General features: G+C 40.8%; 2 protein-coding genes across 4 annotated transcripts in view; both read right to left on the bottom strand.

The window, feature by feature from the left end:
• Positions 1-15,376, bottom strand: part of LOC117570513 (death-associated protein kinase related) — a 64,240-nt gene extending 48,864 nt beyond the window's left edge. Inside the window, exons 1-2 of one of the 3 annotated variants that reach the window (XM_052008684.1) lie at positions 15,314-15,376; positions 13,954-14,290 (exon numbers count right to left, since the gene is read on the bottom strand). In XM_052008684.1, the coding sequence (XP_051864644.1) occupies positions 13,954-14,084 (131 nt within the window). In that variant the 5' untranslated portion in view covers positions 14,085-14,290; positions 15,314-15,376. Of the gene's footprint in view, positions 1-13,953; positions 14,291-15,238 lie in introns of all 3 variants that reach the window. The other 2 variants (XM_052008685.1, XM_034252254.2) reach the window with 2 other exon arrangements.
• An 827-nt stretch (positions 15,377-16,203) lies between these two features.
• Positions 16,204-18,173, bottom strand: LOC117574659 (probable tubulin beta chain CG32396). Its single transcript, XM_034258566.2, has 2 exons — positions 17,859-18,173; positions 16,204-17,790 (listed from the first exon to the last, which is right to left on the bottom strand). The coding sequence occupies exons 1-2, from the start codon at positions 17,913-17,915 to the stop codon at positions 16,474-16,476; spliced, it is 1,374 nt and encodes a 457-aa protein (XP_034114457.1). The 5' UTR covers positions 17,916-18,173; the 3' UTR covers positions 16,204-16,473.
• Positions 18,174-18,249: the final 76 nt, after the last annotated feature.

Here is an 18,249-nt window from a genome sequence, read left to right as displayed (position 1 = left end):
TATATGCATACTGCCTTCCCCCGCGATCCCTCCTCCTTCTATAGTGTGCATCTTTTTTGCATCTCTGCACCGACAACGACGACGACGTCGAGTACTTGACATGCCGCAGCGTTTATAGTGCGGAACGTGAGTGCGTGCGCCACACGATTCTCAATGCCCTCTCTCTTTCTATCGTTCTATCGTTCTCTCTCTCTCTCTCGTTCTCTTTGTATGAAACTAAGGCAATTCTTTGCATACTTTAAACAACATTTACACACAAAAGAGCATCTGCACTTCGTTGCAAGCGCTGTTTGCTACGATTGTTTTTATGTTTTTTATGGTTTTCTTTCTTCACTTTAGTCATGTTCTTCTGGCGGCAGCAACGTCACCTTGACCACACGACTGCAACGGCGACGGCGACGAGGCCACGCCTCTCTCGCCCATGTTTGATATGCATATTGCATATTGCACTCACTCAATTAGATATAACAAATTGCAAAAAATGTGCAATTAATTGTGTCTTTGCTGGTGGGCAAATTTCATCGAGAATCGCGCGAGGCGCGTTTCTTGAATAACAATTTTGCAGCAACAGAGGCAACAACAGTTACTGCACAACACAACAATAACAATTTAATTCTTAATGAATTTAATGCACTTTTTACAACACAAGAAAACAAAACACAAAATCCAACGAAATCAGCCAACATTTTTTCAATGCACGCGCGCACAGTTTTTTATTTATTTTTTGTCTGCGTTTTTTTTTTTTTTTTTTTCTTTTTTTTGCTCTCTTGTGATTTTCCGCTTCTTTAAATTGTTTTCCATGGAATGAATTGCGATTGAATAATAGCTGAATATCTGCCTAGAAAGTGAAATTGCGACTGCAAATTGCATAAAGCACACTCACTCTGTGTGTGTGAGTGTGTGTGCGTGTATGTGTGAATACTGGCAATTGAATGAATGAAAATCTAGCTGATTATTGCGCGAATACTACGAATCATATGTAATGAATAGCAATGAAATCAAGTCAAGAAACGTATACACTTACTTAAAAACGAGCGAATGTGAATGTGAAATTAATGTAAAATCAATGTGAATACACTCATGAGTGCTAGAGTTAGAGCATAGAATTTAAGGTGAATAAAAAGTACGTTCAAATAACGTGAAATCAACTAGAATAACTTCAAGAAGTTGACAAGTTTAGAATAGTCATAATGAATAACGAATAATGAGTGTTGAATATCGACTGAATGAATGTTCTCGCATTCAGTGCAGAAATGAAATGAATAGCAATGAAATCAAGTCAAGAAACGTATACACTTACTTAAAAACGAGCGAATGTGAATGTGGAATTAATGTAAAATCAATGTGAATACACTCATGAGTGTCAGAGAGTAAGAGCATAGAATTTGAAGTGAATAAGAAATGCCTAAAAATAAAGTTACATGGAATGGAATAACTTCAAGAAGTTGACAAGTTTAGAAGAGTCGAAATGAATAACGAATAATGAGTGTTGAATATCGACTGAATGAATGTTCTCGCATTCAATGGTGAGAAGAGTGAAAAAGCACAACAAGAACTTGGCCATAATTGTCATTCAACTGCTTTTGATGGCTAGGCTAATTCGCAGCAACTTTCGACTGCTCAAGGTTGCACCACCTCCCCATCCCCCCCCTTCCCCCTTCCCACTCTCTCTCTCTCTCTCTGTGTGTGTGTTCTTATTGTGCGCTTTCTTTGTGCAACACGTTTGCTGTCAATGGCAATGCCAAGCGATTTGGCATTGCAGGCGGCGGCAACTCGGTTTTGATTCTCAGTTTGACGTTGTTTAGTCACAACAACAACAATAACAGCAACAAAAGCAATTGCTTTGGTAATTAATTCAACGGAAATAATGTTCTCAAAAAGCCAACGACAACTACAACTACAATGCGTCACCAGTTGTTGTTGTTGCTGTTGCTTTGTCACCTTTTGTCGTGTGCTTTGGCCAATTTTGGTTGTCATTTTTTTCGCAGAGTGCAAAGTGCAGCTTTCCAGCAACGTTTTGCTAATTAAGCTCAAAACGAAAAACAAAAAAAAAACTGAAAACTGAAAACAGAAAATGTGCTTTTGCGTTTTGTCAGTGTCAGTTGATTGATCGATTAATCGCTTGATTAAGTTGACCCGTTCAATTTGTTAATTGCGTTGTAAGTGGCGCAAGCGTCGTCGACGTCGACGTCGCCGTCGCTTTTGCCTTTACAGTTATGACGCTTCTTATCACAAAAGATTATTACTATTATTATTATTAAATGCTTATGCTCAAAGTTCATTCAGTTGTTCGTCTGAAATTTCATCTAATTGCGGCCATAAACCAACAACTTGACAACATTTTACGTGATTTGCATGAACTATTGCCAAAAACAAAAAAAAGAGACGCATAGAGCATAAGCAGGAGAGCACGAGAGAGAGAGAGAGAGAGAGAGAGAGAAAGAGAGAGAGTGCAGAGTAAAGTTCCCAAAAATTCGTAACACGTAACGTGAAGCGACGCTTGGATCGTGTGTGGATCGTGTTTGGATCGTATTTGGAACGTTGCTTATTTTGGTCACTTTTTCGGTGGAGGGAGGGAGGGAGGTAGGTAGGGGGCAGCTGTTTGTGGGAGGTGCGGCTGTCCACATTGGTACACACACACACACACACACACTTATATAGCCATAGCCAAGAGGTAAATAAACTTCTTATTGCCGCATCGTGTTGTTGTTGTTGTTGTTGTTCGTTCGTTCTTATGACTTGTTTTGTTATAATTTTCGTATGTTTATGTTAATTTTCGTCAACAGCAACAGCAGCAAAAAAAGAAACGTGACATCGTTCGTTGTTCATTGAATGGGGAGGGGGGAAGGGCGGCCAATGGTAGTGGGAGGGGCAGCCATGGAACGAACCATTGTCGTAGTTGTAGTTGTTGTTGTTGTTTTGCCATTGTCGTTGTTGTCATTATCCAGGCAGGCAGCTTTAACCCATGTTGACCCAAGAGTAACTGTTGTCGTCGTCTCTTGCAGTTATTTCCACATTTCCACACACACACACACACACACACACACATCCCCATGAAAATGGAACATTCGCAGTTACCTTTTTTTTCCCCCATTTTCGGGGAGTGTGCGATTCGCTGTTGTTGTTGTTGTTATTGTTGTCTTTTTCCAGTTTCATTTGTGGCTTTTTGCTCCGTTGACGACAATTTGAAATTTTAATTTTAACGGTTCTCAGTTGCAATTGTTAACATTATTGTTGTTGTTGTTGGTTGGTCGGTTTCGGTTGCTTTTATGGCCATTGCATAAGCTCTCAGCGAGAGCCCTTTCCAGTTGTTGGTAACTCGCAACTCGCAACTCGTTACTCGCCAATCGGATCTCGTTTGTTGTTTGATAGCCAAATTCAGAAGAAGACTAAGAACTCGCAAATACCTACACGTTAGATTGAGCAATCGCCGCTTTACATCTGACGAGTACAATAAATGCTACTTTGACCAATTACTCGTTACTCGCTACTTTATCAGAAATTCAACTTATTAACTGAATAAGAACTCGCAAACTCTCCCATCGCTTTACAACTGAAGAGTGCAGTTTTTCAAATCGTTATTTCGTTACTCGCTACTTTATCATGAAGGTGTTATATCAGAAATTCAACTTATTAACTGACTAAGCATTCGAAAACTCTCTCTTCCTTTCTGTCTCTTTGCGTTACATTCGAGTTTTCCCAATTATCTCGCTACTCGTTACAAGCATTAGCATTGAACTTGTGTCGCTTACAGACTGTGGGTTTTGCCCGTGATCGCTCATCGGCGCTGTGCATTTGGTTGGTTGTAAAAAAAAAACAGCCAGAGTCTCATTTACCTTGGCTGTTAGCATTGTGAAATATTAGCTGATTGGGCATGTGGATTTTTGTATTTTGTACATATGTTTGTTGTGTGTAGCATATGCGTCACGGCCCCACTCACCCCCCTCCCGCTGCCTATCACAATTTTCGGAAGCATGGAACGGAACACGAACGCTCAACGTGTCACAGAGCGAGAGGGGGAAGAGTATAGGGTGGGGGAGTTATTTAAGGGGGCTTAGCAAATACGGTACACACAAAATCGCGTTTATCTTATCGGGGGAAAGCAACAACTGGTGAAGCACCCAAGTTTGCCACAACACCGGAATGGTGGAGGGGGACACCCTTAGCCTCAATTTGTCTCTCTGTCTGTCTGTCTGTCTCTGTGACTGTGTTTGGCCAAGATAAAATTCCAGTCAGTAACGAAAACAGTACGTTAACTGTGCGCTTAGTTAACCAAAAGCCAGAAGCCAGAACCAGACAGACACTTTGACCTTAGACACAGAACCACAAACGAGAACTGAATGAACAAAACACAAAACACAATACAACGATGCTCGATGCATGTTGCATGTTGCATGTTGTTGTTTTTGCTGGGAGAGTAGCAGGAGGGGGGGTGGGGGGTCAAGAGTTGCAACTTCTTTGCAGCGGAAATGGGCAATCAAAATGTTGTTCAATTCAAAAGAAACGAAGCGAACATTTTTTCACCATGTGGCCACATGGCTGCAAAAAAACAACGACGCCATAAAAACGCATCCCGAAATAGATGCGAAAGATGCGACGGGTTGGGGGAGGGGCAGGGGAAGGGGAGGAGTTGCCACACTTCCGGCTCTAAAGCACAAACTAACGGAGCATTATCATAATGAAGATGCCACACATGTGTGTGGAAGTAGGGGGGAGGGGGAGGGGGAGGGGGAGAGCAAGGCATCTCCCTCTGTCTCTGTCTCTCTCGGCAGATGCGAAATTCACGGCCAACTCCCTCCAATCATAGGCGAATCAGTAGGCTGTGGTTTTGCTCGAATTGTGGTTGATGTTGCTGTTTGGAGCTCGACCTTGACTAAGCCACAGAATAAAGGTTAAAGGTGGACGTGCTGGCCCCGTCAAGCGGAAACAAAACTGAACTCAAATCGCTCCATAAGCGCAAGCAGCAGCAACAACAACTGTTGCCGTCACCGACTAATAAACACTTAGCTATTTCAACAATAACACACAGCAGCACAGCGCAAAAATAATAACTAACAAAAAGCAATCATTAAATACAGTTTTAAATGCCGAGGAATATGGCCAACGAAACCGAAAGCTTGCCGTGTTTATGTGTGTGTGTGTCCTCGACATTCCACACGGCAGAACGGGCAACAAGGGGGGGTTAATTGAACAGGGGGCAATACGAAATAAATAATAGATCACTTCTGAACTGTCTGGTGCAGCAATTGTTGAAACTATGTAAACTCAATGCAATGTAAACACAAATTGTATTGTTTCAAGACTTGCGGCGCTTTAGTTCACTTAAAAGAACACAAGCGAAAATATAAAAGTACTAAACATAATTATCTATGATTTAACAATATTAAAATAACAAATAACAATCTTATTTTGGTTACCAGCATAAGCGAAAACCTTAAACTCTAGTTCAACTTAAACTCAAGCACTTATCGATAGTAAATCGATAGTTTGATAAATGACTTGCTTCCATGTTGCATTTGATTTATCGATAGCCAATCGATAGTTTGACAAATGACTATTTGTCATTGCTTCCTTTCGTTTCATTTCCTAGACGCAATTTCTCAATTTAAGCGCATTTTCATTTTCAAGCAGCTCTCTCGAATTTTTCCCTTGTTATTTATGATTTAACAATATTAAAATAACAAATAACAATCTTATTTTGGTTACCAGCATAAGCGAAAACCTTGAACTCTAGTTCAACTTAAACTCAAGCATTTATCGATAGTAAATCGATAGTTTGATAAATGTCTTGCTTCCATGTTGCATTTGATTTATCGATAGCCAATCGATAGTTTGACAAATGACTATTTGTCATTGCTTCCTTTCGTTTCATTTCCTAGACGCAATTTCTCAATTTAAGCGCATTTTCATTTTCAAGCAGCTCTCTCGACTTTTTCCTTTGTTTATTCTTCTTTTGTTTTTTCAATATTTTTGTGCTTATTGTCTGTCCGCGTTGACGTGTCATTTGGCCATAGTTCAAATTAAGCTGTCAGTTGTCAGTCGCTGTTGTTGTTATTGTTGTTGTTGTTCTCTCCTCCCCCCTTCGGGGTCATTAAGCGCAGCTGCATTTATCACAACAACGGTGCAGTACAACAAAAGGGAGCAGGAACACGCGCCTGGGCTTTGCAGATTCAAAGGAAGAGAGGAGAGGGGAGGAGAGGAGGAGAGGAGAGAACAGCATATTACGAAAAAGACATTACTTTTTCAACATTTTTTCGGGCATTTTACGAGCGCAATTAAAGTTCAATGCACACAGATAGAGATAATGTGAGGGGGAGGATGGCCAGGGAGGGAGGGAAACCACAATCAAATATTTATTAGGCAGCAAGAAATACGAGCACACACATATGTGGAGGAGGACGGAGAGAATAATACCCCGAAAAAAAGCCAAAAACAAAAACGAAAAGGGGGGAAATCCATCTCGAAAGGGGGTGGCAAATTATTCGGTTGCAGGGTTGCTGACCCTTCTTATAACCCAGGATATGGGGGAAGCGCATTGTTGTTGTTGTTGTTGTTGTGGTCAACAAATTGAATTCTGTTAATGGCCTAGATGGAGAAGCATCTCTCCCATGGGGTTGTTTTTCAGTTGTCAGCTGGCAGTAAACTAATAGACAGCCATCAAAGTTGTGCATCAGTAGCACCAACAAAAGGGCTAAGGCAATATCACAGAGATAGAGACAGAGAGGGAGAGAGCGAGTGAAATTTCAAACGACAACAATAATAATAAAAGGAAATGTTTACATTGTGATAAGCACTGTCGATGCTGCTGCTGCAGCATGTTGTGTTGCTGATATCTCTGCGTGCTACTTTATGCATTGCTGTTGCAATCACAATTGTTGACTGCACTTTCTTCTGCTGCATTTCTGTGGGTTATTTTCTTCTACATCACTTGTTGACAACACATTAATTAACTGCAGCACTTGCAATAAGAGCAATACTGTTCGAAGATACATATACTGTTATCAAGTCAAGATATACCAAATTAATATACTGAACAATACGAAATTATGCCAAAAGGTATATTCTGTATACTGATATACCAAAGCAATAAAGATATACTGTTATCGCCAAGATATACCAAATTAAAATACTGAACAATACGAAATTATGCCAAAAGGTATATTATGTATACTGATATACCAAAGCAATAAGATATACTGTTATCGCCAAGATATACCAAATTAATATACTGAACAATACTAAATTATAACCAAAAGGTGTAGTCTGTATACTGATATACCAAAGCAATACTGTTGGAAGATATACTGTTATCGTCAAGATATACCAAATGAATATACTGAATAATACTATATATATATATTCTGTATACTGATATACCAAAGCAATAAAGTGAAGATATATCAAATTAATATACTGAACAAATTACACCAAAAGTTATATACCATTACTTTAAAAATATACTGTAAACATTTTTGATATGTTTACAATATTTCACTCATACTTTTTGCTATTTGAATTTGCATGCTTCCTCTTTAGTAATTCACAGAAAACCCTAATAATGTGTATTATTTATTAACAGCAGCACATTATTAGCTTCTTGAGAAAGGCATTTTGTTTATTGAATAAAAACGAAAAGTGAATTAAAATGAGTTCATCAACAGAAGGAGAAGGAGCAGCAACACCCACCACATTAGCAACAATCGATAATAACAATAAATTAAAACAGGCAGCGACTGTTTTGCGTATGTTTTTTATGTTGTGCTGTGTTGTGTTGTGTTAATTAGCCAAATGGCAGTTTCAAAATACCAATTTGGTCAAAATCGCATTCGTCATTTTTGGCCATTTGAAGAAGACCCCAAAATGGGGCGGCGGCGGCGGCAGTTAAAAGTGGCCATAAGACGTAAACATATTGTAAACATATCGCTGCTAAATGTGGCCATCAAATGTGCCACAAAAATACAAGCACACACACACACACACACACAGACCAATACACACACCTTTGGCAAGCATAAACGAAACGCGTGAAAAAGACGCGATCGCGTTTTTAAACGCTCGCTGGTTTATTTGCTTAGCCGTTTTGCCTCCTCAAACAAACTAAACAAATGCAAATGCGAATGTGTGAGTGTGAGTGTGGAATGCGAATGGGATTGCTTTGGGGTGGAGTGAAGATGAAGATGAAGATGGAGGAGTAGGGAAGTAGCCAAGGGAAATACGGAATGTGTTTTTGGGTTTGGGTTTTTTTCCTCTCATAGTGCGAATGCAAATGACTTCACCGGACCTTTAAATAGCCAACAAAAATTGCCTGAGGATATTGAAGAGGAAAACCCAATCACAGTAAATAAAATGAAATATAAAATAGGGAGAGACTCGACTCGCTATGCAAAACAATTCAAAGCTTTTATGAACTCATTTTATTTTGTGGGTTTGTGTGGCAAACAAAAGCCCAACATGAATTGCAAACTAAAACGGAAAAGTTTTTGAGATGAAATACAATATAAAAAAGTTTTAGGCTGAAAATGCATATTTTAAAGTACTTTCTACAAAACATATAGTAACATATATTCTTTATTCGAACTTTACTAAGGATTTGTATTCGATATTTTAATAAAATAACATTCTGACTTTACAAATATTTCGAATATAAGAAAGTGATTCAAGCCTTTCTGCTTTGAGCTGATTGACAGCTTTAATTACGTGAGTTCCAAAAAGGTCTTTTTTTATTTGTCGCCCTAGTCACCCAGTTATGGAATATGTCATAGCTGGTCGTAATGCTCTGTTGCCTGGTCATGTCACAACTCAAACTCAATCTCAATCTCAAAACTCAAAGCACTAATGACCACAACCGACCACACAGCACACAGCATACACACATCACAGAGAGAGCCTGGCTAAAAAGACCCACAGGCCACACAAAAATACAACACAACACACACACACACACACACACACACACTCGAAATGGACCGTTTGACAATTGTGAACGTCAATCAATGGAAATGGACACTATGGGACTTTGGGGAGCTTGTGTACGATTTGCAGTCGTTCAATGAATGATGTATCGAATGTGCAGGCTGGATTATGGCCCAATTTATATAGTATATAGCAAAAAAAAACGAAAAACAAAAATGGCAAAAAAAAAACATTGTCAGGCTAGACAAATAAAGCTGTATTTTTCTTTTTGCAGGTAATTTTTATTTGATTTCGTTGTTTTTTTTTTGGACACGACTTTGACTTGGACTTGGCATATTGTCCAGTTATGGCCAGTTTACTATGCTGTGCTGCATTGTTGTTGCTCCGATTGTTTGTTGACCGGATTTCAATTGGAAATTAGGAGCAGTCAAGCTCGCAAGCAGCCAGCTCGCTTGCATAATGACTATTTTTATAACATGTTTTTGGCTTTTGTCGCTTGAAATTACAATTCAATTAGCAATTGTTGCAACAGCCACAAAAAAAGGTTTAATACTACAATATTACTACTAGCATTTTCATTCACTAAATACACACATAACCTCAACAGCAGCAGTAAATACGTCATAGCAAAAGGTTGGCCTAGTCCGCACAGACATTTATTCTCCCCCTGGGAAATAAAGGATATTAATGCACACCCAAAAAAAAGGAACGAAAGAAAAACGTTGCCAGCTGTTTTAGTGACGCACTCGGGCAAAATGCGTGGGTGTTTTTTTTGGTTTCTACCAAACAAATTTGTGCGTGGGCGAGGTTCAACCCAAGTGCGAGAGAGAGAGCTACTCTCTGAGCCCTGACGTGTTTGCAACCCTCGTCGGCAGCTTTAATTTGGGTTAGCTCGCCACACGCGGCTCTGGGGCTGGGGAAAGTGGATTCGTTGGGTAATCTTAGACGCCTGGCGGTGCTCAAGTGGTAAGTTTAAGTATCAGTTGCAACACATTCGCCAGCATCATCATCATCATCATCAACATCATCATCATCATCGTGATGAAGAGAGTGTCACACAGAGCTCCTCACATCTCCCCCGCCTTTCTCAAGAGCCTCTTCACGCAGAGTCAACGAAACAAGTTTGTGTTTTTTTTATTTTCTTTATCTTACAACAATATTTTTCATCCCTTTCCTTTTTCTATCTCTCTCTCTATCTCTCTTTCTGGCTATTGCGTTGTGGTGGGCAGGAAGATTGATTTCAGTTCGATATTATATACATATATCTATTTTTTTGTTAGACACGTTAAGGAGCATTGACTGTGGGCATTGCCGCCAAACGACCTAGAGCTGGTTTACTTATGCCACACACACATACACACACAGACAGCTCTCGATGTGGGAGTCGAGTTTGTGTGTTGAGAAGGAAGTGATTACTGATTATATGCTGTGTGTTGTGTTGTGTTGTGCCATCCACATCACAGTTGCTATCGATTAATTATTTATGCAGGTTAGCGACATGCGGAATACACTCATAAGTATATTTCATTTAATATTGATAAATTATTTAAATATAAGCTAAGTCAAGATAACTATATATTTTAGTTACAGTTTGGAAATGATTCACGACAGCATTCTCTATTTAATAGATTATTCAGAGATTATTCATCTTTCGTATTTCATCGTTTTCTTCTTAGAAAATGACTTGTTATTAAAGTTTTCCCTGTTTAATCTTCGCTTGTTTCTTCTTATGCAAATACAGATGACACCCTAGAAATCAAAGATCTGCGGGTCTAATCTTTGTTTTTTTCGCAACTGCCCCTATATATGGTAAAAGACTTCCGCTTTAGCTATCTGAGTCGACTTGGACTTGGATGATGAGTTGAGTTGATGAGTTGGACTGGCGAGTTTTAACTGCCGCATCAATTATCGTATATTCTGACTGTGGCTGCGAAATCATCTTCCTCTTTGGCTCGTTAATCGGGCACACAGCATATTTTTCTTTATCTGTCTCATTCATGATCCATTGGGCTTAATGTCGGACGTTTTTCACAGAAAAGCAACCAACTAACAACAACAACAATAACAACAACAAAAGCGAGATTCGAAAAATCGCAAATCGCTAAATCTTCAACGCAAACTTGGCTAAAACAAATTTCGCTGTTCGCTGAACGCAGCAAGAAACACAAGTAAGAAAGAAAGAAAAAAAACCCTTATCTAAAACTGGTAAAAACGAATTCAACGATAAACAAAAAGTAAGTAAGTCGTTCAGAAAAGTTGAGACTGCGAGCAGTAACAGCAAATGCGACTTTTTGGCCAAAACAATCGAAAAGCTACCAGCAAAAATGTCGTGTTTGCTTTGAAATGCGCGTTGATAAGCAACGACCCAAAAAACAAAAACAACAAAAAAAAACCCAAACCAAAAAAAAAAAAAAATTGGAAAATAAAGTATATAGAAGAATCATCAGCCGAAATGAAAGCAAAGCCAACAACAAGTTGCAGTAAAATTAAAAATGAAGAAAACAACCGAAAAAAAATAAAAGCGTTAAAGAAAACACGCGAAACAAGGTTTGACAAAAAACCGAAACGAAAAGAAAATAAAAAAAAAACACGAAGACGCGAAAAAGCGAAGAAGAAACCATTTTATCCGCCGGGCAGAATTTTGCTAAAGAGGCGAAATTTAATTAAATGCAAGTGAAATTATATAAAACTCCAGCGAATACCAAATACTCTTCATAGCAGATATTTGAATATTTATATATAAATGTGTGTGTGTGTATTATATAGAGGGAGAGAACAGACAGCGAGTCTGGAATGTTTTCAATGCTAAGGTGACACTGTCACTGTCAATGTTAAATAATCTATTATTGCATTTTAGCTGAGCTCATTATGAGCTACTGATTGCATTCAATGCAATAAAAATGCAATGCATTTTGTCTGTTTATTTATTAATAATCAACAACAACAACAACTACAAAAATTACAAATGTTAGTTGCAGCGCGCAATTTGCGTAGCAGCTGTTTAATATAATTAACAAAATCTTAAGTGCGACACAGCTGTTTCAAAATTTGCTATTTACTATTTGCCTATTGTATTCCTATATATTATCAACTATTTAAAGTACAACAAAATATACAACATCAAATGTTCAATTAGCAAGCACAAATTTCAATGAGAATGTTTTCCCCCTACTGTTAACTGTAAAGTGTGGTAAGTAATATCGAAAAGCCAATTGAAATGATAAGCTAGCTAAAATGAATAACTGTCTGTGTTGTGTGTGACAAAAAAGGTTGTGTTGCTCTCCACCACTCTCCACTCTCCACTCTCGATTCTTCGATTCGATTCGCTTCGGTTCGTTTCGATTTGATTTTGTATTTTTTGTGCTTGGTTATAATTTCGCATTTCGTGCTTCGCTTGCTCGCTTACGAAATCAACCATCGATAGCTGATAAAATTGTTTGTGTGTGCTTATCAGTGAAAAACTCTAAAGCCGCACGAGCTGTAGATAAAGCAGCTCTTCGCATAGCTGTCGCACTGTGAGCTTGTGAGAGTGACTGATATGGTATGTGTCTCTGTCTCTCTCCCTGTCTCCCCAGTTGTTCTACGCAGCGATAGGGCATGCGTGCGAGCGAGAGCTAAGTAGAAGAAGTGTCATGCAAAGCAAAGCTCGCAGCAAAGCAAAGCAAAGTAAAACAAAGTAAAGTGAAGCGAACGACCTTCACAGTCAGCCTACTTGGGATGCCACCTATTTGGAAGAGTATTCTAAATAATATCATTTGAAATAAACAAACAAAATATACGAAAATTCATCTACGTTTGCTTTAATACGAAATGGTCACACTAAATAATTGAGTATGCTACTTTTCTAGTGTAGAACTAAAGTCTACACAAAAGTGTATGAAAAAAAAAAGGGGAGCCAGGCAGACTTCGTCTCAAGTGCTGCTCTAACTTCAGCTGTCAGAATAGTTGAGGCAGCGAGCGTGTGAAAGAGAAGGCGATAAGGTCAGGGGTAAACAAGGAAGCTGCTGGGGAAGCGTGACCGCAAACTGAATCAGAAACAGAAGGAGAAATACATTTATGCAAATTGCAGTCAGACCGGAGCGAAGGGGGAGTGCAGATGGTTTTGAATAAAAACCAAATAAAAACTAATGAGCAAAATGCTGCCACCGATAATGATGACGATGACGACGACCACTGTGATGATGATGATGATGATGATGTCTGATGACGGAACGAAACGGAATAAGCGAAATGCAAAGCAAATTATAATGAAAAACGAGCAAAAATGCAAATCTAGCAGAAAAGGTAGCCACAAGCAAACACATACATATACACATTCACATAAACAGAGACACAAAGGGCCCAGAGCAAGCGAGCAAGAGCTAAAGTGCAAAGGGGCGAGCGGACGCTTGCGTGTGCAAGTAAGATGGGGCGATGCGAAAGAGAGTCCAATCGGTTTGGCGAATGTGAAGGCAAAGGCGAAGGCGAAATGCATGCAAAAATGAAGCCGAGGGTCAGTCAACAGCGTCGGTAAACGGGAACAGCTGCTCTATATGTTGTTGTTGCTGTTGTTGTTGTAGGGCAGGCAAAGACAGCAACAAGCGAGTGCAAGTTTTGTTTGCGCATGTGTAAGTGCATGGGTAGCGTGCGCATGTGTATGTTTGTGTGTTTGAAGTAGAAGCTCACACACATTGGCAGCAGAGATGCCAGACTGCGTACAGAAAAATAAAAACAAGTTTTATTGAGCGACTGTTGCTTCTCTCTTGTTGCGCCTGCGCAGAAGTTTTCAGTTTTCAACCCAAAAAAAAAAAAACAAAAAAAATACAAAAAATACACACACACAGCGACATTATAAACTGACTGCTGACTGACTTTCTTTAAGCATTTTTGTCTCTCGCTGGACATGTTGCAGACGTTTTCGCTTTTTTGGCAACTTTTTGAGGCAGCGAGCGCAGCATAAGAAGGAGAAGAAGAAACAGGAGATGGAGAAGGAGAAGCAAACACGTTTTGTGCTGCTTGCTCCGGTTTTGTATGTTTGTTGTTGTTGTCTCACACACTCACCTGGCAAACGGCGTCTGTTCCACCTCGTAGATCTCGTTGATGTCATGCGACACAAGTAATCCCTTCAAGCGCTCGGCATCAACGTCCAGCAGGCCGTCGCCTATGGGAAAGATGCCCTCCTCGGTAAACATGTTTCAAAAGCTGCAGCTGCTCTCTCTCGCTCTCTTTCGCACTCTCTCTCACTTTTTGTCGTTGTGCTTTTTTCTTTGCTTTTAGTTTGAATTTGTTTTTTATTTATTTTTTTCTTATTTGATTTTTGTTTGTTATTTAGGGGGAGGGGCGTTTTTTATTTTATTATTTGCAATTGCGGTTGCGGGACGACGGCGCGATATTCAAACTGTGGCACAACAAAAATAAATAACATTAGAAGGTAAAAAAAAAAGAAAAATACAAGAACAAAAAACAACTAAACACACACACAACCGTCGCGCGCGCGCATTTCGCAAAGTTTTGGTCACACTGGCACACGCAGCAAAGAGCAAAAATCAAATAACAACAACAAACGCAGCAGCCGAGAAATTCCAGCGCCCTTTTGAACTGCGCTGCCGACGATGTCGCGCAAATGCAACAGCCTGTGTGTTGAAGCGTGACAGCACTAGGGATGCTGCTGCAGCCCAAAACTATGCAGCGCAGCGGCAGCGAAATTTCTTAGCTCTGTTTTTGCTGTTGTTTTTCTTTTGGTGTTTCATTAGTTTTACGTTTTCGATTTGCGAGTTCTTTTTCTCATTTGTTTCTTAAAATGTTAAATTTGACTTGAACGCGACGAAACAAACATATTTCACACACTATTAACAAGCAAACACACACAACACGTTTCACGTTATTTCATTTTGTCAAAATGCTCTCTGCTCTGCTGTTGCTGCTTTAGCTGTATCTGTTTTTGGAGTGTGTTTGTGTATGTATATGCTCAATGCTGGTTGTGTTGGTGTATAACCGAAGTAGTCGTCGTGTTCTGCCAACTTCGACAGTGGCAGCGCAGCTCACAACTTCTTTGCTGTTGCTGCTGCTTTGTTTCTATGTGTATGTGCGTATGGTGTGTGTCCAACTTAGCACATTAAAAAAAACAAAAAAAAGGAAATGCAATTTATGAAGTGTTTTTGTATAAACACAATTTTAAACTCAACGCGCGAACGAAAAAAGAATTTGTTGCATTCGATTTGTTAAATGGTTTGAAATTTGTACTTGTTAGCACTACACGCACACACACAAACAAAACAAAACACTCATGGTAAATCGTGCAGCGTAGAGTCACAACATTTAATCGACGGATAACAAAATCACAAACCCAGCGAACACACACATACAACACTTATGCACACACCAGGCGACAACGAATTACAAATCAGAAATTTAAGCGCACCGAGCGTCACACGTCCGCCTCGTTCGGCTTTGTTTTTGCTTCTGACTTATCGATGACAAGTTTTTGGTGCGCAATGGCGCGTATTATCGATAGCCGCATGTTGCGCTTAACAGCTGCTGTTACGGCACTGTTACCTCGCGTAGTCTATCTACCTATCGATTACTGCGCTTTTATGTTTTATGCTAATAACATCGAATTGCTTGCTGCTGCGTGTGAAGTACTTTATGAGCATTTCTAATGCAAAATATATTTGTTGTAAAGCAGTTTGGCATCATTTATAACTGAATTGCGTGGCGTCGAATTAAACTCATTTTGGCACTGTTAACTCACAGCTGTTGAGGCGATAACGATAGCTGCGATGCACGCATGCGTGCCAACTTGCTGCACTTTTCACCGCTTAGCCGAATATCAACTCTGCGTTTTTGACGCGGGCTCAGCTTGGAACATTTGAAAAAGACAGCAGACTGCAAATATTGAGAGCCAGCAGCTTGCGAACTGCACACTTGACGGAATCTTGACACGTAATGGGCGCTAAGCGGACGCTAGGCGCCTAAACATCGCTGCCGCCCCTTTTTTTTTTGTTGTTTTTGGTTTTGTGGCGTTTTTGGCGCCGCCTATCAATGCTTAATTTAGACATTTGCATTTGCATTTATGTTTATATACATATTTAAAAATATACCATACCATTTTCTCAGTTATGTATGCGTGTGCTCCACTTCGCGGCTGCATTTTCATGAGCAGCCCCATCCGCTATGCTGCACGCTTCGTGGATATTTTTGGCTTTTTTCGTCTCCGCCGGGGGAAACAAAAACGGAGACGGCGGCATCCCAGGAATGCGTTTGCACCAAAATAGAAACAACAAACCACGAAGAACGAACACAAAAATACGAACAAGTGCAAAAACCTTTGCCGGGTTGCATTTATGCGCGATTTTTATTAATAGTTTGGCAACGATGGGCAGCACCTTTTTGCCAAGCGGCAGTCGCCTCTGAAGATGGGACGACAAGTCCGCTGAACTCTAAACGCAACGAACTTTGGCCAGCCAGGCGCGCCTATAAATGAGTAATCCAACGACAAAATGCCAGCTGGCAGCCTTTCAAGTTTAACAGATCCGACAGATTTGACCTAGGCTCTCGTCGTCGTCACATTCGCTCGCAAATTTAGTTGTCGGCACAATAGCGACATTGTTGTCCAGACCCAGATTCCACATCATCCTCATCGCCATCGGCACTGCGACTTCCATGTCGATCGCTATCGACCGCACTGCCGCGATAATCATCGATGATGGCCTGCAACTCTTCCTGGGCATCGATGAACTCCTGCTCCTCCATGCCCTCCCCCGTATACCAATGCAAATGCGCCTTGCGCCTCAGCATAATACTCGAGCCATCGAGCAGTCGCTGGAATAACGATTGTATGGCCGTCGTATTGCCAATAAAGGTGGCTGACATCTTCAAGCCACGCGGTGGAATATCACAGATCGCGGTCTTAATATTGTTGGGTATCCAGTCGACGAAATTATGCAGATTTTTATTCCTCACGCCCGTCATCAATTGATCCACCTCGCGCGGTGACATCCGACCACGAAAGATGCCGGCGGCCGTTAGAAGTTTGCCTTTGCGTAAATCGATGGCACACAGCAAATTGTTGCTCGAGAAGATCTGCTGCACTAGCTCCGAAACGGTGCCCTTGCTAAACTGTTGCTGCTTGCAGGTGACGAGCGGAGCAAAGCCGGGTATAAGAAAGTGAAGACGAGGAAATGGTACCATGTTCACATAGATCTTGCGCAGGCCCGCATTCAATTGTCCGGGAAAGCGCAAACAAGTCGTTATACCCGACATGGTGAGGGCAACAATGTGATTGATGTGCTCGTAGCCGGACATTTGGATCTTGAGATTGCGATTGCAGATCTGAAACAACGCCTCGTTGTCCAAGCAAAATGTCAAATGCGAATTGTTCACCAACGCCGGAATGCTAAGCAGCGCATTGTACGGCTCCACCACCACTTGGGACATATTCGGCGATGGTATGGTCACATAATTGCAGAGCAAATTATCCGGATATTGTTCGACGAGCGCCTCCATGATCAGCGATGTCAAACCGGAGCCGGTGCCGCCGCCAATCGAGTGCAGCAATTGAAAGCCCTGAAATGAATCCACCGACTCGACCTCGCGTCGCGTATTGTCCAGCACCTGGTCGAGGATCTCGGCCCCATCCGTGTGATAGCCACGGGCGAAATTATTACCAGCGCTCTCCGACCCGGCGACCATGTTCTCCGGCCGATACAGTTGACTGCTAGAGTTGAGACGCTGTATGGTGCTCGCCTCCGTGTCGATGATGATGGTCCGGGCATAGAGACGCTTGCTGGCGGTGGCATTGAAGAACACATTGATGCGCTCCAGCTGCAGCGGACTGGTGCCGCCAAAGCGTCCGGTTGCATAGTCCACGCCATGCTCATGTGAGATCACATGCCAGAACTAAGAAGTTCAAGTACAAGGTCTGGTGGTAAAATCCTCTCTCACGCTCACGATTTCCTTTTACTTACCGCATCGCCAATTGCATTGCCGGCACCGCCGATCTGCAGCGTGACTATCTCTCGCATTCTCTGGCTGCTCCACTTCTTCCTCACTTCTCTCTTTGCTCCGACTTTTAAGACTTTTTAGACTAACAATTTGGAATGCGCTTGGCCGAAAATTTTAAGGGCGAATTTTGGAATTGTTTCTCATTTGCATTGCATTTTTGTCGTTCTCTCTCCCGCTCTCTTTCTCTCTATTACTTTTCCGCTCCCTCTTCGTTGCCAGTTTTAAAATCTTATAATGCAAAGAAATTTTTGAAACTGATTTCCCAGCTACTTTAACTAATTTCCTTCCATTCAGATTTCGTCACCTCAGATCGAGCACGAAAAGATTTTATAAATATACGAAGCTCCTTGCAGG

This window comes from Drosophila albomicans, chromosome X (assembly GCF_009650485.2).
Source record: "Drosophila albomicans strain 15112-1751.03 chromosome X, ASM965048v2, whole genome shotgun sequence".
Classification (NCBI taxonomy): Eukaryota; Metazoa; Arthropoda; class Insecta; order Diptera; family Drosophilidae; genus Drosophila; species Drosophila albomicans.
The sequence above is the reverse complement of the archived record's forward strand: the minus strand, read 5'-3'. Positions and strand labels throughout refer to the sequence as shown.